This window comes from Takifugu rubripes, chromosome 1 (assembly GCF_901000725.2).
Source record: "Takifugu rubripes chromosome 1, fTakRub1.2, whole genome shotgun sequence".
In the NCBI taxonomy this organism is placed as follows: domain Eukaryota; kingdom Metazoa; phylum Chordata; class Actinopteri; order Tetraodontiformes; family Tetraodontidae; genus Takifugu; species Takifugu rubripes.
The window spans coordinates 10,337,590-10,363,805 of record NC_042285.1 but is presented as its reverse complement, the minus strand read 5'-3'; the positions used below and the strand labels follow the sequence as shown (position 1 = coordinate 10,363,805).

Below are 26,216 nucleotides of genomic sequence, written 5' to 3'. Positions count from 1 at the left end.
ATTAAGAATAATTAAGTTCAGTTCTGGCTCCTTTCCTGTTCACCCTCTACACCGCGGACTTCTCCTACAGCACATCTTCATGTCACCTCCAGAAGTTCTCTGACGACTCTGCTGCTGTCGGCCTCATCACTGATGGGGACGATACGGAGTACAGGGAACTTATTCAGGGCTTTGTGGACTGGAGCCTGCGGAACAACCTCCAGATCAACGCCGGCAAAACCAAGGAGCTGGTGGTGGATTTCCGCAGGCGTAACAACCCCCCGCCTGCACCAGTGAACATCCTGGGAACGGATGTTGACGTGGTGGAGTCCTACAAGTACCTGGGTGTTCACCTAAACAATAACCTGGACTGGACACACAACACAGACGCCCTGGTCAAGAAGGGCAACAGCAGACTGTTCCTGCTCAGGAGGCTGAGGTCTTTTGGAGTGCAGGGACCCCTCCTGAGGACTTTCTATGACTCTGTGGTGGGATCAGCCATCTTCTACGGGATAGTCTGCTGGTCCAGTAGCATCACAGACAGGGACAGGAAGAGGATGGACAGACTGGTAAGGAGGGCCAGCTCTGTCCTGGGATGTCCCCTGGACTCAGTGGAGGTGGTGGGAAATGGGAGGATGATGGCTAAGCTGTCATCCATGTTGAACAACACGTCCCACCCCCTACAGGACACCCTGGCAGCACTGGGCAGCTCCTTCAGTGAGCGGCTGCTCCACCCTCGCTGTGTGAAGGAGAGGTATCGTAGATCTTTCCTGCCGGCTGCTGTCAGACTGCACAATAAACATAACAACCGCTAACACAATCTGAATATTATATATTCTGATATGTATATTGTATTCACCCTCTGTACTATGTACAGGTACACAGAGGCCGAGTATCCATTTATCTGGATTATTGTAAATATCCACCCTCTTTGTATATTCCATTTGATTCTATCTTATTTTTTCCCCTGAGTGCTCTTGTTGCTGTTGTTGCACTGTAAATTTCCCCGTGTGGGACAATAAAGGATCTGAATCTGAATCTGAAATATGAGATAAAGTAAGCGGCATAAACAATGTTTGCGTCTAAGGTTTGGCGCGCGCTCACGCACACGTGTCTACCACTTTAGCCGTGTCATCGTTTGAGACGAAAAGCATGACTGCGCATTTTCGTGGACTCGTTTCGCGAGTTTCGCTGAGTCAGCTTTCACGGCTCGTTTCGCTGAGTCAGCTTTCACGGCTCGTTTCGCTGAGTCAGCTTTCACGGCTCGTTTCGCTGAGTCAGCTTTCACGGCTCCTTTGCAGCTGTACGAATATTAAAGTGCTTTCTACGTGTCATAAAAGGCCAGAAAGGTATTTTGAATATTAATTGATAATAATTCAACTAATTACACTCCAAGGATATTGGATCGTCAATTACAAAGAAAAAAGGATAAATATTTTACTTAACATGAATAAATATGACATTGTATTTTGAAGCCTTGTCGTTGAACTCATCATTTTTAGTTGCTTCACTATATTGCTTGCAAAATAAAATTAGTGATAACCTGCGCCTAAAAGACACAGTATTCACAGATTGTGAATTGTGATTGGTTATTGTGTTTTTTTGCATGTAAATGTTTGTGGTTATTAAACATCTGCACATGCTTAATCTCTGCCGGGGGTGGATTCCTCTATCTGATGCGAGTGGGGCTCACCCTTTTCTTGTGGCGTTGGATAACACGTCGGCGTTTTAAAAAAAAATAAAATTGTTAGATGTTTCTTGGCGCTAATGGATCAAAATGGTTTAGTTTTCCTTAAAAACTAAACCAAAACAAACAAACAAACAAACAAACAAACAAAATCTGAGCTCAGAGACAAATTTGAGAAATATCTTTTGATGAGTTTGCATATAGAAATAGAACAAGCTTATTTTTTTAAATATTATATTAAAAATTGGGAATGCAATTGCAGCAGCACAACATATTATGTTTTTTAACGTAAATTAATAACAACTATGATTTCGTTTAAAAAGAAAAGGTCCAGAAATTAGTTTAAACAAATAAACAGAAACTAATTATCTCGCTAAATGGCCCAAAGTTTTATGTAAAGGTGCTAAAAAAGAGAGACGCAGACAAATGAATAAACAATATGCAATTTCAATTAATTTGTGTTTTTATCCAATAATTTGAGTTAATATAATGATACTTTTGCACCCCCTAATGTTAGCTGGAGTGACGCACATGCAGGAGCAGATAGCCTCCTCCCTGCACTGCCTGCAGGCCGATAACACAGAGGACGAAAACAACCTGCTTTTATTCCCACGGGGAATAATTCAGCCCATCTCCCTCTCTCGTCAATATACAGTAATATACAGTATACATTTCCTTTCGGTAGAATTATGGATTGACTGGATTTTCCGCGATGATCTCCCAGAAGGAGAAACGGCTGCTTGCAGAAGTATGGAAGAGTCTCATCCCTGCGGCCGAAGATATTGGGTCAGATTCACTCCTTAGGTAGGTTTGTGGCGTGAAACCTCACAAAAGAGTGTGGAAATGTAGCGCGCGGGGGCAACCAGTACGTTAATATGACGGTCACGTGACTGTCGGTTAAATCGATATCAGTACATTAACATTCATTTATAGGGAGAGAATGATAGCAATATGTAAGAAACACTGTTAACATACCCGAGAACGTCTTTATTCCTATTTATAAGGGATAATGGAGGGATTTGATACAATGAATTTATGACAGTAACGTTTAAATTAAATACAGAGGTCTTAATGTGGATCTTGGCCAATATTTTGGCCAATCATGTTGAAGGTGATTGTGTCCGATTTAAAGAGGTTGGTCGAAGATAACAGTATATCAGTATTGATGTTTCTTTTCCATTAAATTTATATTAGAAAAGTGTTTTTGGGGGATTAATATAAGGAAATGCAATGATGGAGAATACATCTTTAACGCCCGTTTTCAGATGGTTTTTTGTTTTGTTTTTTTACATTTCTTATCATTGATTTACACACAAATCCTGATTCATTCACTACACTCTTCCTCATTCCACAGGATGTTCACCGCCTTCCCAGGGAGCAAGACATACTTCTCTCACCTGGACATCAGCCCCCGGTCCCCCCATATGCTCTCCCATGGCAGAAAGATTGTTCTGGCCATAGCAGAAGGAGCCCAAGACATCAGCCAGCTGGCTGTAAACCTGGCCCCCCTGCAAATACTACACGCCTACCAGCTCCGGATCGACCCCACCAACTTTAAGGTGCCTCCATCATCTCCTTTAATTTCAAAATTGAGAGAAATCTCACAATGGTGCATATCAGATAAGTCACTTTCATGATTGGTCCGGAATCTTTTGCTTATTAAAACTGAATACTCACCCTTTCATCATGTGATGGGGTTTAATCTAAACTGGCCTGCATGACTCTAACCAAACTTGATCCTCTCTGCAGCTCCTGACACACTGTTTACTGGTGGCGCTGGCCTGTCACCTGGGTGACGACTTCACGCCGGAGGCTCATGCAGCCATAGATAAATACCTCTCAGCTTTTGCAGCTGTGCTTGCTGAGAAGTACAGATGATGACCTGCAAATGTTTCTTTCATTAAATACGGGAACAATGTACGATATTTATCTGATGCCATGATGCATTTAGGGTCAGTATTTTTCAACAGGTTTCTTGTTGGGTTGCAATAAAATTTTGAAGGTTGTCTTTTAATTAACCCTTGTGCGGTGTTTGGGTCTGTGGGACCCGATTTCACTTTTTATTAAAATAAATAAAAATAAGTAATAAAAATAAGTTCAAAGAAACAAAAGTCAGTAGTTTTGAAAAACCTTGCTTCACTTGTAAATTTGTTTCCAGTCATATCTTGATTTTAATTGATTTTCTTTATTATGTTTTAAATAATAAGTTATAAATGTGACCTAACAAATATTAACAAATATAACCATATATATTGTTTATACTGCTTGTAATTGGGATAAGGTAAACATCTGTTCAGTATTTTAACATAAAAGTGTTTGATTGTGAGGCATTAAAAGCCACAAAATGCAACGGGTCCATCAGACCCACAAACGCTGGCTGAGTAACAACAATAGGAACATTACACAAAGGTTAACTATGACCCTTTTCTGTTGACCACTTGTTTGTCAGTTTTCACCTGTTTTCATACATCTTAATATCTCATACATACAGTATTTTAAATTTAACTTGTGTCTTTGCTGCTGTCCTGTTCTGTACCTTTGACAATAATTATTTGCTTGATGTGGTTTAGATATGTGTTCTCTAACTACACAATTGTGTTTTTCTGTACAGTATGAAGCTAGCAAGGTTTCTCTGTGAGTAAATACTGCAAATAAACTCGATCCTCACTATAGTTGTCGGTCACTTTGGGTTTTTTCGCGCTACGGCATTGACATGAAGATGAATTTGACTGTGAACAGTATACTCTTTAACACACGTTGTGGGTGCTGGGATTCTGATCGTCTGGTTTAGCATTAAAAATGGTGTTATTGAGTGTTTTATGCAAGATAAAACGGTCAAATAAAGCAAGAGGAACAATAACCGCGCCCTGCCTGTGCGCATTTACGCACAAAACGTTTCAACACTGAAGTAATGGTAGACATTAAAGAAACAAAGTGGACTCAATTATAGCTTATTCTAACAAATTATTATTGCTATGTGGATCCACGTCGGTGAAATGAACGGCAAATGAACTGTGAAATGAACGTCTCGCCGACAGACACTAACGCGACGCTTGCGCACGAATTAAATACACGAATGAATAAAAAATATAGACCACTGACAAGAAAGCTTTGCTTCACTGCGCCTTTATTTTATTACTGAGGAGACACATGACACATCTCGACAGACGTCTTGGGGGACATCTTAGTGGTACTGTCTTCCCAGAGCAGAGACGACAACGGCCAGGAACTTCTGGAAGGTGGCCTGGATCTCAGGTGTGAACTTGCTTCCCATTTTGGTGGCGACGACGATGGTCAAGCAGTCAGACAGAAGCTGGAATAAGACGAACAGATAGTTAGAGTCTTCCTCGATGACGTGCAAACATATGAAACATTCTAAGTTTGAGGAGAATTGTTTCCTATTGCAAGTGTCGAGTGTCGTAATTTACTTTGAAGTTATCGGGGTCGACGTGCAGCTTCTCGGAGTGCAGCTCGCTCAGCTCCTTGTAGGTTTCCTTGATGTTGTCCATGTTCTTCACAGCCCTGTCCAGACCGTGCAGCACCGTGACTCCGTGCTTTGCGATGTTGGGGTTATTCTTGATGGCCTCTGCATTGTAGAGGTTGCCAAAGCCTGCAAAGTACCTCTGGGTCCAGGGGTAGACGATCAGACACCTGCAGGAGAAAGAAATATTAGAGAGAACGATGCACTGGAGAAGAGTCGCTTCTTCGTCACGTTTCGTTTCTTTTCCCCCCTTTTCTCCTTTGGGTTGTTTCCTCTTTCTTACCTGATCAGAGACTTGGAGCCGACATCTTCATAGTCCAGGGTGGAGAAGATGTTGCTGATGATGGTGCGCTCTTGATCAGTCCACTCAACCATGGTGACTCTTGTTTAGTTTGCGTTCAGACTTGCAAGAAAAGACCGAATGTAGTTGCAGTGGGAGCTGAGTCTATTTAATTGTGCCCGAGACACCCCCACCCAAAAGGAGAGGTCAGCCGTGATAGGCTGGAGATGAGGCCTGACAGATAAATGACGGGCTTCTCCAGAAGGTTCTGGAACCGTCTCGCGTTTAATAGTAAGATAACATACTTATAATATAAGTATGAAAACAAATAGATTTTAAAATTACTCATTTAAATTGGTTTACGTACATATGTTCACCCGTGTATTATATTTTTTAAAGGTTTTGGGCACTTTGGTGTCATATTTATATCTGTGTAGATATTGTAGTTTTGATCCAAACTAGAGCCACATTCTGGGGCCATCGTGTGCATAACATCTGTAGTTTGGGCATCTAGTGATTGACCTTTCCGTCAACATTTTTTTCTGAGTACGTTACAGTCTATTATTGGGATTATTTATATATGTGTGTGTCTATTAAAAAAACATTAAAAAAAAAAAAAAAAAGTGGGACATGAAATTTAAATATCAGCATTCACACGTTCCGACCTTCACATGTTTCTCTATTTTTAATAAGTATTTCCAGCTACTGAACCTATGAGAACCACATTTATTGTTACTTGTATATGAGTACAATAGTAAATTACAGTTAATATCACAAATACATTTAACAAATGCTTAAAATGACGAAGAATGGCACAAATTTCTCATTAATACCACCACTTTGTGCACGTGTGCGTGCGTGCGCGTGTTGCGGAGCAGTCTTGGGCGTTATCTGCGTGACCACATGTTTTATCAGCGACCTGCCTCCTCCCCGCCCAGAAACACGCTACCGAATTGCATTACTGATTAAAGAATTTACTAAAGTTGGGTGAAAAAAGTTCTGTTATAAAGCTGTTATAAACTCCCACCTATTTAAAGCATCCCTGAGAATTGAATTATGAAAAAATTCCTTCTATGAAATATTTGGGTCAGTTGAGATTTAAATTCACATAAATTATAGCTCATGTATTGGTTAATAACTTATAGAGCACAAATGCATGAACCCGCATTCATGTCATTTTTTAATGGTGCATTTTTTTGTATTGTTAAATTAGTGATTTATTGTCTGAACCTGAGGCAAAGCAACCATTTTATCGATCAGCTGATAGGACTTTCTCTGAGTTCTTAGTGTTGCAGGCAGGTCTGAACTCTGTGACCTGATATGACCTCAAAGGAATGATTCCTCATCGTATCGGTTTACATATTTTCAGCATTGGAGAAAAGAAGGAAAATATTCTCACACTGACACATTCCCACTGCAGTGAAGAGAGACATTAATGAAAAGATGGATTTTTGTATTTGGATGATGTGTGTGGAGTGTAACTACAAAGATAAATGCTCAATTAATCAAGTTATTAGAGTCAATCATACTGAGTAGATGTTGAGTGTTTTGAATAATTTTGAATAATTTGAAACTCCAAATTATTTCAAAGAAATTTTCCTCAAATGCTGAAGGGCAAAAACAATTCCAACATTGGAATTGTCAAACCTGGCAATCGTGGTAGATGGTCAGGGGAATGATAAAGTCTCAGGTCTGGCTTCTCTGATTCCAAAAAACAAACCCGACATAAGCATGACATTTCATATTTAAAATGTAGAGGTGTTCTCCTGATGGGACTTGTGATCAACAAACTGACAGTCGTAAATCGGTCAAAGTTTCCTGCCAATTTCTTCCTGTTGGTGAGACTCTGATAAGCCGCTCCCCGCCGATCTGCGTCAAGGGTCGTGGTTTGGCAACAGTTCCTGTGGGTGTGACACCTGAGCGAACATCATTTAAACACCAGCTCAAAAACTATCCCGGCAGGTGTGCGAGAAACAACTAAGTCGACATGAGTCTGAGCAGGACTGACAAGGAGGCCGTGAAGGCCATTTGGGCCAAAATGTCCAAGAGCATTGATGTCATCGGGGCCGAGGCGTTTGGCAGGTAAGTTCCATCTTTAGCGAACAACTTAGTGACACTCCTTCGCGCACAATCAGGGATTCAGTCAATCGGCACGTTTGAATCGTTTTAATTGTTACGCACGTCTCCTTAAACGCCAACGATCATCAAATCAGCTAGAATGAATTAGAATGATATTTTGATACATATGTAATTTGGTTTATTTTTTGTTGTCATATTTGCACACAGGATGCTCATCGCCTATCCGCAAACCAAGATCTACTTCAGCGAATGGAGCGACCTTCGTCCCGCCTCTGGTCCTGTGAAGGCCCACGGAAAGAAGGTGATGGGTGGAATTGCTACCGCTGTGGCCAGTATAGATGACCTGACCTGTGGCCTGCGGGAGCTCAGCGAGCGCCATGCCTTCACTTTGAAAGTGGACCCGGCCAATTTCAGGGTGAATTATTGATTTCGATTTTAGAGGAATTTATGTACTCAACGACTGTGATTCGCATAACAAATAACAACAATTCTTCCATCCACAGCTCCTGGCTCATTGCATTCTCGTGGTCACTGCCATCATGTTCCCTAAGGACTTCACCCCGGAGATCCACGTCTCTTTTGATAAATTCCTGGCCGGTGTGGCTCTGGCTCTCTCTGATAAATACCGCTAAACTGCATGGGATTTGATGTCACGTCACCGTGGTACTAAATAATAATAATAAAAAATCCCATAAATAAACACGTTTCTTGTTTATCATACCTGACAGTGTGGATGTTATTTATCTCCAAAGTAACTTTATATGTGGAGAAATGAACAGCGGATTATTGCATGTTATTTACACAATTCTCAATTCATCACAATTCTGGTTTCAAAAAAACGTTTAGGTTTATTGTCGAAAATCAAGAGTGCTGCCAAGAAGAAGAGCGAGAATCTGCCTCGAAGAAGCCGTGTGTGGTTCATTTTGTTCATTAGAACTTTCAAAACAACCTCAGAAAACCGAAAAAAGGTTTGGTGTAAAAATAAATAATGTTTTTGTTTGTTTTTTTTTATTTGCTAAAACCGGGACCGGGGTCCAATTCAGTTGCACGTGTAAATGTTAAATAATATGAAACAAAAGATAATTAGCCTTTTGACCAATACTCTATGGAGGGCGCCATATAGTAAACTTCACAAATATCGGTTGCTGACCTCAGATAACCCTAACGCCGCCTGGATTAAGAGAAATATTCAATACTCTAGTTTTTTCGCACGCAACACGCGAACAAGCACACACCGACGATTTTCTGAAACTTAGAATAAATGTTTTAATTATAAAAGTGCAAGTAGCCAAACTTTTCATATAGTGCGCAAGCACCACCCCATCAAAGTTGGAGTACTTTAGTAATGTTTCGTTACATCCCTGCGTATGCAATGCGTCGCAGTTATGGATAGGGGGCGCCATACAATAAAGTAGTGGGTGTGCAGTCATCCAGCAGCATGTGTGGACCGGGAGTCAATCTAACCGGAACCGTGCGCTGTTGTGAGGACGGCGAGGAGGAGGACATAGGAACATCTGGAGGTATCGCACGACACTGAGACTCTTCACGTGCCCAGGTCGTGCGCGACGGGTCAGCTCCATGAAGTGACCGGTGTCCGGGGCTCCTCGGCAGAGGCTGTGGCTGCTGTTCCGGCTGTGGGAGTTGGAAGGTAAGCCGTGGACACGCTGCGTCCCATGTGTCGAAGGTTTACGCGCGGACGGCTCTCGGGGGACAACCAAAACTAATGTCCACATGGTCTACGCCCATGGACATTAATTATTTGATGAATAAACCTAGACATTTATATAAACTATGTACATATCTTGATATTCCGGATGGGGGATGAGGATGTGTAACAGACAAAAGAGTTCATCGGGAGTCAAGCTAAATATTATATGAAGATAGATGAATTAAAATGACATTCAGCAGGTGGCAGAAAGTGTAGTTTGGGTTGCTGGTGGTTTGAAAATCTGCTGCCTGAAATCTCTAAGCATGGGATTTGATTTCATTCATGCTGCTGCTTGGATTGCTCCTCAACCTCCCTGTCTCCACCCAATAGGCACAGCTTCATGAGCCTCAGCAGCCTTTCTGATCACACGCTGGCCGTCTGTAACAGCCTGTGGAGTTTTCAGATATGGACGGATTTTAAATGTAAACCGTCAGTTTAACTGCCGAATATTTAATGAGAGAATGTCCTCTTGAGCTGTAGACTGAAGTAAAAGACGTATGTGCATGCACGCAGACACACATGAAGTTGAGCGCATCCTGTGGTGCTTAGATCAGTCTATGCAACTGCAAATGCGGCTGTGTGTGCCTGCGTGTGCATTTTTGTGGGTGTGTTTGGTGTTTGACTTCCTTTTTTATTCAACATGCTGCATGTGTGAGCACGTCTGAGAGAAAATTCACAGCAGTGACGAAAGCTGGTGTGATTCTGGGGCGCTGCGGTTTGCTGTGAACTGCACCATCCTGTGCATGGTGTGCTCCACTGGGTGAACTGGGCTGGAAAAGTGCTGTGGGTTTTTGTGTACAGGCGTCTGCATGCACTGGAAAGTTAAAGTAGAAGAACATGAATTAATTAATGAAGTATTGCCCAGTAAAAATATATATGTTATATTAAAGACAACTGTATCCTCTTTAAAGTGCATTTTGCTTTGGCTAGTTGCAGCATTTATGTCACTACTGTACAGATTTTCTAGTAGGAAGCTTCTGTCTAGATAGCAGAGACCACATTTTCAGTATTCTCATCATGTATTCCAATTTCACTCTCAAATGCTGATCTCATGTTAATGCTGAGTTTAGCTCACTTTTGTGTTTTGTTCTTACCGTATTTGTTCCTGCAGTTGTGGTGCAATACTGCAAAAGCGTTTCCATTTCATTTAAGATTAAGATTAAGATTAAGATTAACTTTATTCATCCCCGTGGGGAAATTGAATTATAGTAGCAGCGTATGCAGAGTAAAGAGACAGAAAAAATAAATACAGATAAGATTAGAATGTTATAAGCATATATACAGCATATATATATATATATATATATAATATATACATAATATAATATATACATATTATAAGCATTATAAGCATATATACATAAATATAGAATAAATTAGAAATAAAATTACAACATGAACATTACACAGTTGTTGTTATTGGCTGGGTTTGGATGAGTTATACAGTCTGATAGCGGACGGCAGGAATGACTTCCTGTACCGTTCCTTGGAGCAGCGAGGCTGCAGGAGTCTGTTGCTGAAGCTGCTCCTCAGTTTGTCCACTGTGTTATGGAGGGGGTGGGAGGGACTGTCCATGATTGTCCGCAGTTTCAACACCATCCTGTCCCTCACCACCTCGTCCAAGTTATCAAGTCTACAGCCAACAACAGACCAACAGATGATTTTGTTGAGTCTGTTAGCATCCTTTGCTTTAATGCCTGCACCCCAGCACACTGCAGCAAAGAAGATGGTGCTAGCCATGACAGACTGGTAGAACATGTGGAGCATCCTGCTGCAAACACTGAAGGACCTGAGTCTCCTGAGGAAATAGAGTCTGCTCATGGCCTTCTTGTAAACAGCATCGGTGTTTGTGGACCACTCAGCTGGACACCCAGGAACCTGTAAGATGGGACTATTTCCACATCTTTCCCACTAATGCAGACTGGGGAGGGAGGGGACTTGCTTTTTCTGAAGTCCACCACCATCTCCTTCGTCTTGGTCACGTTGAGCTGCAGAAGGTTCTCCCTGCTCCACCTGACAAAACTCTCCACAAGGTCCCTGTATTCATCCTCCTGTCCATTTGCTAGCCTGTGCGCAAACATCATCATACGGTCACCATGTTGGTGTTTGGAAGAACAGGACCAGCTTCATCCTAGTGCTCAGTCTTCTTTATGCCTGAGTCCACTCCAGGAGGAGGGGCTGCAAACACTGTTATTTAGGTGGAACAAATTCAACTGTCTTTTTCATTGGAACTGAAAGTGAGCTGTTCACTTTGTAAAATGGAGGCGTTTGTGGTTACTTTGCAGCTGTTTCGTGGTTTCAGATTGACTTAAGAGCAAAGACACTTCCTGTATCACTCCCTGCACTCAGCACAATTCAAGGTGGCCAAGGTGGAGCAATTCCATCCCTGTCTATTGCTGACTCTTGAGGACTTACTGTCCCTCAGCCACTGTTGTCTTGCGAGACCCCCCGACCTCTCTGGTTGTAAAAAAAACCCTCTGTCTTTAAGAGCACGGTTGTGACCCTTATTCCCTCCTCTCCCAAAATATTCTCTTCAGAACTGATTCTGTCTCAACTGTGGGCAATTACCAGCGAGTTGTCACAGAGGCGCAGCCAAACGAGGAAGCTGTTGTGCTGGAGCTGGCAGCATGAGGGATGGCAGGATGGCGGGAGGGATGAAAGACTGAGGAAGTCTATTCATGTCTGTGGGGAGGGCGGGGGGGGGGGTCGCACTCGAGATGCTCAGTGTAGCACCGACCTTCCTGTCCCCGGGTGGCCAACACACAGCGGCTCCATGTGAGCTTTAGAGGAGCTGCTCGCTTCAATGTCTCAGCCTGCTGGACATGTCTTCCCTCGAGTGCTGTCAGTTCTCAAAGCCCCCCTCTTATTGCTCTTTTATCTGCGAGGTGTGAATCTTTTGCAGATACATTTTTTTATGCTGTTACGTTGTGAAATCCATTCCGCTGTTGCTTTTCCATGCAGCCAACACATACTCATTACTTTACCATTTCTTCTCAATTTATTTTGAATGTGTGAAGCCACAAGGTTCAGAGGACAGCAGTATGTACATAATGTTTGTCTGAACTAAATATTTAATCTGCTTTTCGTTTCATTCTGAACTCCTTGGCGAATGCGTCTGAAGGCTGCAGCATGTTTCGTCTGCTGCCGCTCACGACCTCTTTTTCAAAAATTCTGATAATGTCTCTCAAAAATGAGATGACTGACCTTTTTACGCCCAGCCCCCCCCCCCCCCCCCCCTTCCCCCCCACACACACCATCTGGCTCGAGTACACAACGTATCCCTGGTCCAGCGCGGGCAGGGTGGATAAATGCAGGGTTAATCTGTGAGATTGTTGATTGGTTGCAGCACATAAAAGAAAATAGGATGTTCATTTCCTTCACCGTTCCAAAGACCAGATTATGGCTACACGACTGATCTTGCTTGGGTACCAAGGGGAATGCCAGTTTCCTTCTGTCTTGACTTGTCAGAGAATGAAAAGAAAATAATAATTGTCCATTAGCGATCTGTTTTGCAGTCCCGCGTGGGCACGTCCGGTGGGACGAGCTCCACATTTCCTGCGGTGTTTCTCACATCGCAACAGCCGTCAGTTTCAACCAGGAGTTGCTTTGGAACTCCTGATGTAAATGACCAAGCGGTGACTCTTTGGCCTGACAGCAAAATAATGTCATGTGGTCTGTTGCAGAGGGATTATGGTTTGTAATCTTCCTGTCATGAAAACGCAAGCGGAGAAAAGAGAGAAAATCCTGACCGTGGAGTATCATGTGGGGGATGCAGGAAACAAAAGATGGCGTTTGGACCTCACGCAGTGCTCTCTTGGGCTGTAGGGAGTTCAGAAAACCTGACATGTGAGGCACGATCGCAGGCTCTCATGTGAGTGTTTACATGTTGTGTGTATATGAGTGCGTGTGTGTGTGTGTAGGTTGTTCGCAGACAGTGGAATCTGGATCTGGATTGTTCTGGTGGAGGTTTCAGTCTGGGTTTGTTTATGCTCTGAAGAGTAAAGAACAAAGTCAGGCCAAAGACTGAAAACGGAGACTGTGTTTGGGTCCCTCTACATCTGCGCGTAGTCCAGCTGTTTATGCAGAATATCACCAGATGTAACCTGAGGAGGAAGAGACAGATTAAACTGTCTTCTTTCATGTCGTAAGTGTTTTGCAAAATAAGAAAAGACTGTCTTTATTTAGACCCACACAGCCCGCAGCCGTTTGCTCTGATATTTATCTGTTTCACATCACGGCAGCTTTACAACAGCTCTTCTCTGTAATCACCAAGCGACTGGTGCGTGCTGTTGTCCTGACAGTCTTGTAGTCTTTTTCCCAACTTCTTGGAAGTGATTCAGGTACAGTTTGCTTTCCCTGCCGAGCTTTTCTGCAGCCTGCGGTGACCTTGCTCTGTGACCGATTTTTGCAGCAAGGGTTTTTCGTCACTGCGGAGGACGCTAAGCTGTGACGTCAATAGCTGAGGAGCAACGTTGACATATTCTTTTAAATATTATCCAGCTAAACAGGCAGCACCTGTATGATTGCAAACATATGAGATTTACTTGTATTTTAAGCCATTTCGGGACCTTCCTTTAACTGCCCGAGGGTGACATGTGTGGGATCTAGCACCACCTGGTGGTCAGTGAAAGGCTGTTAAAGTTGCATATTAGCTCCCCCTCTGCAGTGGTCCCAGTCAAGAACACAGCTTTTGGGTGAACGCAAAGAAATTTTACTTGGCTCTTCTTTGTGTTAGGAATACTTTGTCATCACAGTTTAAAGAAATTCAAACCAGACAAATAAAATTAACATTAATACAGTGAAGTTTCCCCTCTGTACTGATTTAAAGAATCCCGGGGTCACCCTGTCTTGTGATGTTAATTAAGAAAGGGTGGACATCTGGCAGGAGCCGCTTTAAAATTTGGATTAAGCAGCTCTGAGCATTCGCCTCCTCACATCTGTATCTGTCTGAGCTCATAGACATGGATTACTGTTAATGTTGTGCATATTCCGTCCCTTTTTTTTAAATGAAAAGCTGTTCAGTTGCAGTGTTTCTGAGCTTCTTTCTGGTGTGTCGTTCAGCTGGCAGGTGTAGGGGGACCTCACAAACATGGATGAGCTGGACAACAGGAACATCAGCCTGCAGAGGAAAAAGCCGCCATGGCTAAAACTGGACATCCCAGTTATCCAGCTGACTCCAGACGAAACACCCATGCTCAAACCGGTGAGAGGAAAATATATTTACAGAGCAATACACAATATTTATTATTAGTAACAATATTTAACCCTATTAAATATTACTAATGTTCTGGAGCGAAGGTGCAGACTAGCCAAAGTGCAGACTTACCTCTTGATTGTTTCGATGACACACCAGGGGCGTCTTCGATTGGTTAAAACTGATCACAGCCTTTTGACTCATACATGCGCATGTGTCCATGTTTGTATCACAGCCCGTGAAGCGCCTCCGCAGTGTAAGCATGCCAGGGGAAAACCTTCAGACCTGCACTGCTGCCATGGAAACTTCCAACAACTACCTCCGGCCTCCTCTGGAAAGACTTCCCTCCATCACACAATCAATCAAGAGGTGATACACGCACACACACACGCACGCACACACACACACACACACACACACACACACACACACACACACACACACACACACACACACACACACACACACAAAGCAAACATTAAACATTTTCTCCAAGTATAAGGTTCCCTCAACAAAACAGGAAATACATCTGTTTAACCTGGGGCATTCCACATCAGAGGGGTTGGCCAGAACAGTTTAAGAACTCCAGAACTTTGGGATTTGGACCAGGACTACCATGGAAATTTTTCACCTTTCTCTCCCCCTCTCTGATTTCTCTTTATTTATCTCTGCTGATGTTCTCCAGCTGCCTTTTATCTCCAGCTTGGTCTGCTCGGTGTAACTCTTTTTGTTCTAATTACTTTTTAACAAAATCATTTCATTCCTGCTCTAACGCGTTGATCTGGTTCTCTTTTCTTCTGCCTTCTCCTTTTCCACACATATGGCACACCTCCCTCTGGGCTTCTCTACGTACTGGGTGGTAAGTGAGAAAAGAGTACGCTTTGAACGGGTCAATACAGTCCCCCCGGAGGGTCAGAGGGTCCTTAGGACGGCATCATCCATCCGAAGGCGATCATGCATCCCCAAAATAATGACCCGGCGGCGCTCATCAATACCCAAACAGATCATCAGGTACAAAATATGGAAAACAATGCTTTTGATGGCTCAGCAAGAATTAATAGGAGTAGGAGGTTTCCCTCCCCTCAAGAGGCTTTTTCTTCCAAGCTGTTGCCTGGAGACGAACTACAAGGAAAATCCTGGTGTTTGTTGCCACATCTGTGGGATCGATCAATCAGCAGGGATAAAAAGAGCTCCAAGTCACACTGATGATGATCATGAACTGAACCTGACACCCTTAATAGGAGAGTACTGAGGTGGAGTTCAGCACTACCGTCGCTCCAGTTTGTGGGTGTCGTGTTCAGGCATGTTCTGCTGCACTCCCGTTCCTCTTTTCCCTAGAAACGTGTACAATCTTTCTACATTTCCTGGTGTGTTTAAGGGGGAACTGGTGTTCACTCAAAAACGGGCTGGGGAGGGGGCGCTCAATGTGATGAGGACCAGAGCTGTTGTCATCATTTTTGAGTGGGTCACATCCTTTTTTGCAGACTCTTGTGAAGGACTACTTGGAGGCCGGCCATGGATTTCACATACTCTCTTTCAAACAGTCAGGAGGAAATTTCTTGTGTGTTCTAGGATCCATTTGATGAGAAACTGAAGACATCTGTGGATATTTAACATCATGGCACTAGGCATTTCTTCTAACCTTTGAGTAAGAACCAGATGGGTCATTACAGAGAGTCTGGAAATGCGGTGCTTGTCTCGTCTTTGCGTAACAGCGAGGATTACGAGGTCCATTTGCCCCACGTGCTCAAAAATCCCTTTATAGAACGCATACATGTGATTTGTGAAGGATCCGTGTGGGGGATTGGGGTTTAATGCTGCTGTGGGGGGTAAAAAGGGACAGCGTGTCACGGAAACCGGTGTTGGAGGGTACAAGTCTATGCAGTTCCTGTCTAATGTAGTCATGGGCCCGACCCTGAACAACCGCCTGAGATCTCTGGACAGGTGAGTGTGTCTTGGGGAGCTGTGGCATGAGGACCCTCAAGAAAATGAAATTTAAAAGATAAGAAAAATAACTTCATAGTCCAAAAATGTTCTTGTCTCTCACCCTATCTGTATGTAAATGATCTGATTTCCTGTTTTCTCAAAGTTATTAGTAAACGTTTATAGCTAAGCAATCCTTAGTTTATGCTCTGGTCAAGTTATTTACAGTAATTTGCAATAGCCTTAATCCCTGTTATTCCTTTTTTGGATATTTTTTTTACACCACCTACAAAGAGAGGCTGTAATCAACCCTGTTTTCTTTTGAAAGATATTCCTTTCAGGAAGAAAGACAGTCGCCTCCCTGCCCGTGTGTAACCTTAAAAGGTGTCCCCAGCTGGAGCCTGTCTTAATGATGAGGCTTGAGTGTTTATTACTGAGTGTTCTGCTCTCTAAATAATCTCCCCTGAGTGGCCTCCCCCTCCAGGACTCACTGCCTGACACACAAACACTGTTCCCCATCCAGAGAGGATAAAAGTGGAAAGCGTGTCTATGCAAAAGTCACATCTATACACCCACTTCAGTTAATGAGGAGGATACAAAAGCCATCAAGCCTGTTCATTTCCACTATGGTCTGATGTTCCACTAAAAATTAGATTTGTGAGTTTGTCTCTCATTTCCCACCACATTCAATTGAAATCTGCCAGTACTTTTCGCACTCACGCTAACCAGTCTGCTACAAAAATTAGCCACCCCACCAGTTAGCCACAGCAGGCAGCTGGCCACAGAATGTTTTCTGCCCTTCTGGGATTCTTGGATTCCTGGTGCCAAAGGAAGTAGCGTACTTAAAAACCACAAAACCCAACTGATACGCTCATGAAAAATAACAATAGACTTGACTCATCCGCTAATCTGCAGCTACAACTGATGGAGATTTGAGGAGCAGCTGGGAGGCAACAACTCCATGGAACAAGCAGCTGCCACCAATTGACTAATCAGCACTTTGTTCTGGACAGATGTACGACCCAATCAGTCCAAAAAGCTAAAGCGCAGGCGCCGCGGAGGGCACAAATCACAAAAAAGAGCACCAATATGACGCTAGACATTATATGTTGGCTCTTTGTGGCACTCTGGCTGCAAATTGGCGCCGTGATGTTAACAGTTTCACAGAAACAAAATATTTGGAGGGCAACCTTCAAATGCGCCTGTCGGCGCCTCTGCTCAAGGTACCAATAGCAGGACACTTGACTGAGGAGACCCATCATTAAGACACATGCGGCAGTTGGGTTATTTTGGCCAACGGGGGCAGATTATCGCACTTTAGCTAACATTGCCAGGTCAATGTGTCCTTGATTGTCCATGAATTTTGCAAGGTTATGCGCTACATCCTCCTACCTGAGTCAATCAAACTAATCGAGGGGGATGATCTCTGGGAGGTCATACAAGGCTTCCTAATGAGATGGGGTTTCCCACTTTGGAGCCATTGATGGAAGTCATATGTCCACCCCTGGACTAGAAGAAAGTCACATTTTGTTCACATTTTACCTATTTCACTCCCAAAGGATGGAATTTGGTCCTTCTGGAGATCAACAATTCTGGTAAGCCTGGCTACAATAATGAAAATATCTCTCTCCCCTGCAATTTATATTCTTTACTAGTGCTGTGTAAAAAGTTTTACGTTCAAGTCTCTGAAAGATGTAAGTTTATTAAATTAATTGTTAATATGCCACCTTGTGATACAATTAATTATGTGATATGGCTTGGTAGTATTGGTATTAAAATCTGATAGCTCTATGTTTACAGTAGCCATCTATTCACTTAACTGTTGCACATCACAGTGAAGTAACAGCTGATGGGTGTTTCATTTTATGATTATTTACATGAGGAAAAAACTATAGAATAACACATCCTGCCCCCATAACAGTTTCACCATCTACAGAGGACAGCTTGGAAGTGTCCATAACGCCAGGATTCTTAGGAATTCCCTTGTCTTTGCAGTGGGAAAGAGAGAGGGAAGCTTTTTCCAACAGTAAGTTTCTCTGTCACTCTCATGCACACTTTCATGCATAAATGTGTGGAAAGAAAAACAATAGTCTCAAACTAGTTACAAATGTGTATTACACAATCTGTAAATGTAAAATATTTTATTTACAAATGTGTGCAATGACTCGTGTGTAACTCAGAGTGGACATGTGTAGATCTTTGCACGTTTATGTTTCATGTAATACACATTTTTGACAGTTTTGAGATATTTTCTCTACACACATGCACGTCTGGTATTGAACCATATTTAAAATATATTGAAAAACATGTTATAACATCTAATAAATGTCACTTTCCATCACCAAAGGACACAGGAGAGATCAAGTTGCACTCATGCTGCGTTCTGACACGGCGTACCCCACCCAGAGCTGACTGCTTGAAGGCTACTCTGATGCAGGGAACCTGACAGAGCAACAAGGATACTTGAGCGGAACAGCAAAGCCAGAAGGAGCGTGGAATGTGCATGAAGGGATGATGGCAGAGACGCCCTGATGGAGCGTTTTATACAGCCACCCATGATTTCCGAAAGTAACCAATCACTGAACCAATTGTCAGATGATTTTTTTTGAATGTCAACTTTAACTGGCATTGTTTAAATGTAACAGTGTTAAATTGTGGAGTTAAAGAATGTGTTTTCAAGACAAATACAAATGAAATTTAATAAATATACAATAAAATATTTTGCATTCAATGAAAATATTCAATGAAGTGCTGAGGACTGACTGAAGGGCTGGAAGGGAAGTCACAGCTATTACCACCCACTGCTGTTATACATCCTGGTTTAGGACCAGGTTTTCTATGTCCGCATGCATGTCAAGACTGTGAAGATAATCATTTATTTTAGGGCTTATGGCGACAACTGTGAAGCGTTACGTTAAGTTTGCCCGTGTCAACAAGCACATCAGGGCTGCTTGGTGAACTACCAGGTTCTATGACCAGGCTCCTCCTGGTAGGGGGACTGCCATTGGAAACTAGCCTTTAATCTGGGGAATTCTTGATTTTTAAAATCTTCATTAATGTAAATTGTCTCTCTACAACGACAAAAACCCGACCTTCTGTTCTCCTGGCATTCCCGGGTCCCGCTCCTCCTCGTGGTGACAGCTATCTAGCAGCTCCCTGTTCTGCCAGTTCTATCAAAATGCTTTCAAACAGACCCGTTACTTATTGGGCCCGACACTTCTCTATGTCTCCTCTGAGCAACTCCATTGTAGCTGACCTCTATTAAAAGTATTAAAGTATTAAAAATAGGCTGTCTCCTGCCCGTATATCATGGTTGGCCTTGTTTAAAGATTGATATCTAAGATTTCTGCCAATGCACAGGAGAATTTAAACTGACTAAAATGCCGTTTCTCTCTTTAGGGGTACAGCTGATTGGTTTGGAGTGAGCAAAGACAGTGACAGCACACAGCGATGGAGGAGGAAGAGCCTGCAACACTGCAGCCATCTGTATGGGGGGCTGAAGGCACAGGTGATGAGGGAGATGGAGCTCCGCAGCCAAGACAACCTCTCCCTGGCCAGCACTGAGACCCCTCCTCCCCTCTACCTCCCACCCCACCACCCCAGTAACCGCTACTGTGGCATGCAGAGGGTAGGGCGCTCTGGTGCGCTGTAGACGGGCGGGGGGAGTCATTCACCTTTAAACTCATGTCAAGCCATCTGCCAGTGTTGCACTAATACATCCACCTCACCCTTCCATATAATTAGGACACGTGGAACACAATTCCATGCTATCAAACTACTTTCACTTTCAGAATTCAGCCTTTGGAAATTTTGTAACATGCAGGTTCTCACTTTTTCCATCTCGCAGCAGTCCAGGCAAACATAACGGCTGTTATGCAAACTTCCTGCAGCAGATATTTATAATAATTTCCAATTTTCCTGCCAACATCAAGGTCATGCATGATTGTGTGGAGTTTACTGTGAGCGAGTGAATGTGCGAGTGACTCGATCCAGATGTGGCCATCCTTCTTTCCTGTCTCTCTCGCAGATGTCTCTTGGCTACCAGCGTAAAGACAAGCTTTGAAACAGCTGTTTGTCCGTCTGTGTGTACAGATTGTAGACCCCCTGTCGCGGGGTCGTGCCTTCCGCGTGGTGGAAGAGGCTGACGGTTCCAGTGTCCCCCAAACTCCCGTCACGCCCTGCACAGCCTCCCTTTGCTCCTATTCCAGCTCCCGCTCTGCCCTGAACCGGTTGCCACGGCGGCGCAAGCGGGAGTCTGTGGCAGTGATGAGTCTCAAAGCTGCGGCATCATTGATGAAGGTGCTTATTGTCTGTTTATGCTACAGTTGGAGCCACCAAACACCGTGTGTCAGATCATTTCCATGGTGTTATGCTCATCCAAAGAGATTCCATTCTTTTCTATATCCTACACACAAACATGGACTTTATTGCCATCTAATGTGCGCCTGTCTATATAAAACACGAGATCTACTTGTCAGATTAAAGTTGAGGTTAATACTTCACACAGCTGCGAGGAGGTTCCCCGCACACGATACCAGTTGTGGGATCACCCTCTTAAATGCTGGAGAGGATCATTCATTGAGTGTATCTGCTTATGGGTGCTGGGGAGGGGGTGACTGGGTTAACCGCAAAGCAGATGGTCACTGATAATAGACAGCGAATGTCCATATCTGCTGGGAGGAGGCCTACAAGCGCAGAACTAATCCCATGCAAAGGTCACTTTGCTACCACAAGCACCCACCAGATGCAGTTAGATGGTCAATGTGGAGGATTTACCCAAATAAACCATATGTGTTTGGCTCCTCCCCTCTTTTGTGATGCCACTATAATGAGGTTTGCCACTTTTTGATAGGGACGGACATTAGGTGGAAGCACAGCCCATCGGTGTCGCAGGCGCAGTTTCATGCCCCCTAGTTTCTTCGAAGAAGACAGTGTGGACTTCCTGGATGACTTGGACACTTCCTTCTTCAACAGAGTGAGCAGTGGACACACACCCATAACATCAGTGCTTTAAGTTAGCAGTGCCAAACAATTCAAGTCTCACTTGTGCGTGAACTGATTTATGCCCCTCCCATTGATATTGGTGTGGTTTACTTTAATTTTGATACATTTTTCATTGTTCTGACCTGATGTCCCCTCTCCAGGAAGGCCTGCATGATGAGTTGTCCAGCTATGCTGATGATGTTTTTGAAACAGCATCTGAAGCCGCTCTTAAACAAGTGGATGAAAGCGAGCTGACAGGAAGTGCACTGGACAAGAGCGAGCTAGAGAGGAGTCACCTCATGCTGTACCTTTATCATTTATTGGAGTGATACTCACTTCTTCTGACATTTGGACTTAAATAGCTTTTATTTTATGTTATTTTTTTTAACTCAATCCAGCCCATTAGAGCGAGGATGGAGGAAGGCCAAAGATAGCTCTCTGGTCCAACCCAGAGTCCGTCTAAAGCAGGAAGTGGTGAGTGTCAACGGGCCCCAGCAGCGAGGACAAAGGATTACGGTTCCAGTTAAGAAACTGTTTGCCAGAGAGAAGAGGCCCTACGGGCTCGGAATGGTGGGGCGGCTCACAAACAGGACCTACCGCAAGCGCATCGACAGCTTTGTTAAAAGGCAGATTGAAGACATGGATAATCACAGGTGAGGGTTTGTCTGCCTCAAAATCTTTTTCTTCAGGAGTACAGAAAGTCAAATGTCCCTTATGTCCGCACTAGACCCTTTTTTTCATACTGGATCACGTTTGTCCATTTGATCGTCACCATCCTGGCTGTAACTGTTTATGGGATTGCCCCTGTGGGGTTCTCACAGCATGAAACTGTCAACTCTGTGAGTGCATTTTACATTATTTACCTTGCTTATAGTGACAGTGTCAGAAAATTTGTGCTAGACTCGTGATATATTTTTTTAAATATATATTTTCAGGTGTTACGGAATAAGGGAGTTTATGAAAATGTCAAATTTGTGCAGCAACAAAACTTCTGGGTTGGTCCGAGCTCGGCAAGTATTTTTGCTTCCAGATAGCACCATTATATCAGAGCATCTTCAAGATTAAATCGAGCATTGATAAATGTCATGTGACTGCTGTCCTCCAGGAGGCGCTGATTCACCTGGGAGCAAAGTTTTCTCCTTGCATGCGGCAGGATGAGGAGATCTACATGTTGATGCAGGGGAAAAGAGAGAAGGAGAGGGAATCTGGCTGCTGCGTGAGGAACGATCGTTCTGGCTGTCTGCAGACATTACAGGAGGAGTGTTCGGTCAGTGAATAACAATTTGTTGAACTAGGGACAGATCTTATAAATGTCGCTTTTTTATATACACTCTGAAGAACTGCTAGTGGAAACTATGGGATTAACCAACTGGTTTGTCCCTGAACTGTAGAGCACCCTTGCTGTGTGGGTGAAGTGGCCTCAACATCCCAGTGCTCCTTTTCTCCAGGGTTTGTTACGGCAGCACGGTGCAGTCTGCCATCAGGACCCCAGGTGTCACAGAAATAACTGTCTCATTTCTACTCCTCTACAAAATATTTACAACTGGGTTTTTAACCCTAAGCTTTTATTTTGGTAGAGTTTGTGTGGAGCCAGCCTCAGTTTCCCCTCATGAGTGGCCTGATGACATCACCAAGTGGCCAGTAAGTATGCATAGTCTTTGGAGAGCATTAACGAAGTCCAAATTAAAAGCGATGGTGGAGAGAGTTCACCTGCAGGTTGTGATCTGCAGATTTGCACAAAGTACAATTCTGGGAATCACACCAACCTCCCCTACATGGACTGCACCATCACAGGCCGGCCCTGTTGCATGGGAACCAAAGGACGGTAGGTGCAATGTCGCCACTTGACGAGTGTCACTGCAACATCAAATGAAAGGAATTGTGGTGTCTCCCTGTTCCAGGTGTGAAATCACTTCAAGGGAGTACTGTGAATTCATGCACGGCTACTTTCACGAGGAGGCAACTTTGTGCTCGCAGGTAGAACAAACACACGGCTCAGCCGTATTTTGAAGCCCATGTTGTTGACTGTGGTTCAGTCTTGATTTTCAAAAAGTTAAGCTGCTCCAGGTGAGGCTCGAACTCACAACCTCGGCATCACTCTGCAGGTTACTGTCTTATAAGTACCGCGCGCTGACCGATTGCGCCACAGGAGCTGCTTATTGCACCTTCCCCGTGGTTTTCCCTGTCTTGCAGGTGGCCTGCATGGCCGACGTATGTGGCTTGTTCCCTTTCCTCAACCCTGAGGTCCCAGACCAGTTCTCCAGACTCTGGCTCTCCCTCTTTCTTCATGCTGGGTGACTAAACTCAATGTTACGCTCATAGTCCTGAATATGTAAAGTTTCTATGAGTTGATTTATGTGAGAAAAGAACAGAATTGCCTGCCAGAGTACTAAAACTCATCTTTGTGTGTAGGATCTTGCACTGCCTGGTGTCGGTGTTTTTCCAGATGACAGTGCTGAGGGACATAGAGAAGTTGGCAGGTTGGCTCCGGGTCTCCATCATCTACATGCTCAGTGGCATCACAGGCAACTTGGCATCATCCATCTTTCTTCCATACAGAGCAGAGGTACAGACTTTATAATTTAGCTCCTGCAATTGCACATGAACAAATACCTCTTTATAATTTACTACAATTAACTGAAAAGGACTAATTTTAACACCATTTTTAAACAACACAGACTCTTTTTTAGGGCTTGTAGCTTCTTAGGGAATAATTTGCTGTTGTCGCCTTGTGTCTTAACAACACATTAAAAACTCTGTTTGGTCTCAGGTTGGTCCTGCAGGCAGCCAGTTTGGCATCCTAGCCTGTCTGTTTGTGGAGCTTTTTCAGAGCTGGCAGATCCTCGAGCGACCATGGAGAGCTTTTGGCAAGCTGCTGGCCATCTCCACCTTTTTATTCTCCTTTGGCCTGCTTCCTTGGATCGACAACTTTGCCCACATTTGTGGTTTTGTGTCTGGGTTCTTCCTCTCCTTCACTTTCCTGCCGTACATCAGGTGAGCGGAGTGCAACTTAAATGTTTTCAATCACCACCAACTTTCTTTGACTAACGGTGCTTTGGTTGATTTCGGCCTTCAGCTTTGGACGCTCGGATATGTACCGGAAGCGGCTGCAGATCTGTGTGTTCCTGCTAGTGTTCTTGGGTCTTCTCGCCACCCTGGTGGTCCTCTTCTATGTCTACCCTGTGAAGTGCGACTGGTGCGAATACCTGACCTGCATCCCCATCACAGAGATGTTCTGTGAGAAATACGACCTGAATGCACATCTGCTCTAGTGGTTACTGTCTGGGCTCCCCTCACTGCTAAAGAAACGCAGACATATTTTATGTGGACAGACTCTGAGTCTTCCTTCATCTGATCATTCTTCATATGATGGACTTGTTGGAAATGGTGGTGCTCTAAATTTGAGTTAACAGAATTTCTTGCACTGCTATTGTGGATCTTTTTCTACTGTTTTTACCATGAACGATTTTGTCCATCTGATGGGCGCCCTTTAAGGAAATTAATTATACTGTAATTTAATGTGCCTTATCCACGCACAACCATAAAGGCAATGTGATTTTGTGCCATGTGACATGAAAATCTTGTGAAATCTATTGACTTGACAGTGTTCATTTCTTTTCTACTTTTTAAAATGACTGTGATTCTGTGGTTTGTTATGGGAATTAACTGTCTTTTGCTATTCTGAATGAACTACTGTACGTCCGTGTGTGTCTGTGACTAGCTGTTTCTGAGATCTGTTTGCATTGCCTTCATCACTGTGGTGGCGTTTTAGTTACCTGACAATAAACACATTTGTAATTTTTCCCCCTAATGCTCCAAACTATTTTCTTAATATCATAAAAAAGCCAAATATTTGTTCCATACTAGGGAGCTCAACTCTACAGGTCTTGTTGAGTTTATTAAGGGTAAGCAAGCTGCACCACTAGATGGCGCCCCAGACTCAATGTCAACCACTCGTTATGAATTACTGCAACGCTTGTCGGGGTGTAGCTTAAGATCTCCATGTGATTAACTCTATAGCGTGCAGAATTCTTACTGAGCACCCTCCCCCCGAATAAAAAGACCGGCGCACGCACGCACGCACACACACACACACACACACACACACATTATTAATTCTCGTCTGTAATTGAGTCTGCACACAAGTGCACTTATAGTCAGAGAGGAGCCTGGAGAGCAAAATCACAAAAGACAAGGCTCTGCATACAGAATAAACCTGATGAACTTTGAATTTTGTTCAGTTACGGCTGCAACAGCTTTTATGTACCGGGAGGTCATAGGTCACACACTTTCAAAATTCTTAAATTCTTATCTTGGTGATGTGCTATCCACATTTTCAGGCTTTGATTGTAATACTTCTCTTTCTAAATCATTACTTTTTTGGGGGGATGCTTTTTCATAGTGGCTGCTGAAAGATGCTGTGAGATTTAGAACACGCTGCTTGTTCATCTTGGACACAATGCAATTGAACAACAAATTCTCAGATTTAGAATCATTTTCCTAAACAAAATATGTTGGCAATGATGACTCTGAGGGCACCCAAGGACAGGTAAGGCCAATGATTGTTATAGCATGAAATTAATTCCCATGCAATAGAAAAGGGTCTGTATTTATGAGATGTTGCCATTGCCAAAAAATCCCCCTCCCCCCTTGCACAGCCACTATTATATCCCCGCTGACTCCTGAGAGGAAACCCCCACAATCTCCTGACACTCTCCTTAAACCCACCTCCATCCTGGCAGCTCATTTGTTACTCTTTTTCAATCTCTCCTTTTCTTTGTCTTTGTAGCTCATCTGTTCTCAATCCGTCCTGATGTCCCACAGACACAAATGCAACTGAATTATCTGTCTCATCTTGTCCAGACCCCTCGTGGTCCATGGGATACCACGAGTTCACCGGCC

At 43.6% G+C, this 26,216-nt stretch overlaps 4 protein-coding genes, 1 long non-coding RNA gene and 1 other non-coding gene across 10 annotated transcripts; 4 read left to right on the top strand and 2 right to left on the bottom strand.

Moving 5' to 3' along the window:
- The first annotated feature begins 2,222 nt into the window (after positions 1–2,222).
- hbae4 (hemoglobin alpha embryonic-4) lies at positions 2,223–3,777 on the top strand. The gene is made up of 3 exons (XM_011604692.2): positions 2,223–2,470; positions 3,021–3,225; positions 3,416–3,777. Exons 1-3 carry the CDS (start codon positions 2,379–2,381, stop codon positions 3,542–3,544), a joined length of 426 nt encoding a protein of 141 aa, XP_011602994.1. The 5' UTR covers positions 2,223–2,378; the 3' UTR covers positions 3,545–3,777.
- Positions 3,778–4,776: 999 nt separating this feature from the next.
- Positions 4,777–5,667, bottom strand: LOC101066693 (hemoglobin subunit beta-1). Its single transcript, XM_003961347.3, has 3 exons — positions 5,431–5,667; positions 5,095–5,317; positions 4,777–4,979 (listed from the first exon to the last, which is right to left on the bottom strand). Exons 1-3 carry the CDS (start codon positions 5,520–5,522, stop codon positions 4,851–4,853), a joined length of 444 nt encoding a protein of 147 aa, XP_003961396.1. The 5' UTR covers positions 5,523–5,667; the 3' UTR covers positions 4,777–4,850.
- A 1,681-nt stretch (positions 5,668–7,348) lies between these two features.
- On the top strand, positions 7,349–8,226 carry hbae5 (hemoglobin, alpha embryonic 5). The gene is made up of 3 exons (XM_011604705.2): positions 7,349–7,509; positions 7,714–7,921; positions 8,010–8,226. Exons 1-3 carry the CDS (start codon positions 7,415–7,417, stop codon positions 8,136–8,138), a joined length of 432 nt encoding a protein of 143 aa, XP_011603007.1. The 5' UTR covers positions 7,349–7,414; the 3' UTR covers positions 8,139–8,226.
- A 633-nt stretch (positions 8,227–8,859) lies between these two features.
- rhbdf1b (rhomboid 5 homolog 1b (Drosophila)) lies at positions 8,860–25,125 on the top strand. Of its 5 annotated transcripts, XM_011604716.2 has the most exons (21): positions 8,860–9,154; positions 12,898–13,085; positions 14,276–14,417; positions 14,644–14,777; positions 15,273–15,419; positions 19,731–19,959; positions 20,424–20,630; positions 21,184–21,306; positions 21,476–21,618; positions 21,713–21,967; positions 22,042–22,153; positions 22,250–22,324; positions 22,420–22,581; positions 22,706–22,806; positions 22,892–22,955; positions 23,045–23,139; positions 23,216–23,291; positions 23,508–23,608; positions 23,727–23,880; positions 24,085–24,308; positions 24,391–25,125. In XM_011604716.2, the coding sequence occupies exons 3-21, from the start codon at positions 14,304–14,306 to the stop codon at positions 24,584–24,586; spliced, it is 2,712 nt and encodes a 903-aa protein (XP_011603018.2). In that variant the 5' UTR covers positions 8,860–9,154; positions 12,898–13,085; positions 14,276–14,303; the 3' UTR covers positions 24,587–25,125. The 5 variants fall into 5 exon arrangements, with proteins under 5 accessions (XP_011603018.2, XP_011603025.2, XP_011603013.2 ...); XM_011604723.2 differs by lacking the exon at positions 12,898–13,085 and having other exon boundaries at positions 8,862–9,154; positions 19,731–19,839; XM_011604711.2 differs by lacking the exon at positions 12,898–13,085 and having other exon boundaries at positions 8,862–9,154.
- On the top strand, positions 15,428–19,724 carry LOC105416551 (uncharacterized). The gene is made up of 3 exons (XR_964600.2): positions 15,428–17,926; positions 18,253–18,357; positions 18,679–19,724. It is a non-coding gene; the product is annotated as an uncharacterized lncRNA (long non-coding RNA).
- On the bottom strand, positions 23,374–23,467 carry trnai-uau (transfer RNA isoleucine (anticodon UAU)). Its single transcript has 2 exons — positions 23,430–23,467; positions 23,374–23,409 (listed from the first exon to the last, which is right to left on the bottom strand). It is a non-coding gene; the product is annotated as a tRNA-Ile (tRNA).
- Positions 25,126–26,216: the final 1,091 nt, after the last annotated feature.

Coding starts and splice junctions, on each gene's coding strand:
- hbae5 (XM_011604705.2), top strand. CDS start 7,415: ATGAGTCTGAGCAGGACTGACAAGGAGGCCGTGAAGGCCATTTGGGCC. Junction 7,510..7,713: donor GGGGCCGAGGCGTTTGGCAG/GTAAGTTCCATC, acceptor ATTTGCACACAG/GATGCTCATCGCCTATCCGC. Junction 7,922..8,009: donor TGGACCCGGCCAATTTCAGG/GTGAATTATTGA, acceptor TTCCATCCACAG/CTCCTGGCTCATTGCATTCT.
- hbae4 (XM_011604692.2), top strand. CDS start 2,379: ATGATCTCCCAGAAGGAGAAACGGCTGCTTGCAGAAGTATGGAAGAGT. Junction 2,471..3,020: donor GGGTCAGATTCACTCCTTAG/GTAGGTTTGTGG, acceptor CTCATTCCACAG/GATGTTCACCGCCTTCCCAG. Junction 3,226..3,415: donor TCGACCCCACCAACTTTAAG/GTGCCTCCATCA, acceptor TCCTCTCTGCAG/CTCCTGACACACTGTTTACT.
- rhbdf1b (XM_011604716.2), top strand. CDS start 14,304: ATGGATGAGCTGGACAACAGGAACATCAGCCTGCAGAGGAAAAAGCCG. Junction 22,325..22,419: donor TCTGGGTTGGTCCGAGCTCG/GCAAGTATTTTT, acceptor GCTGTCCTCCAG/GAGGCGCTGATTCACCTGGG. Junction 22,807..22,891: donor GTCTGCCATCAGGACCCCAG/GTGTCACAGAAA, acceptor TTATTTTGGTAG/AGTTTGTGTGGAGCCAGCCT.
- LOC101066693 (XM_003961347.3), bottom strand. CDS start 5,522: ATGGTTGAGTGGACTGATCAAGAGCGCACCATCATCAGCAACATCTTC. Junction 5,318..5,430: donor GGCTCCAAGTCTCTGATCAG/GTAAGAAAGAGG, acceptor TTTCTCCTGCAG/GTGTCTGATCGTCTACCCCT. Junction 4,980..5,094: donor TCGACCCCGATAACTTCAAA/GTAAATTACGAC, acceptor GTCTTATTCCAG/CTTCTGTCTGACTGCTTGAC.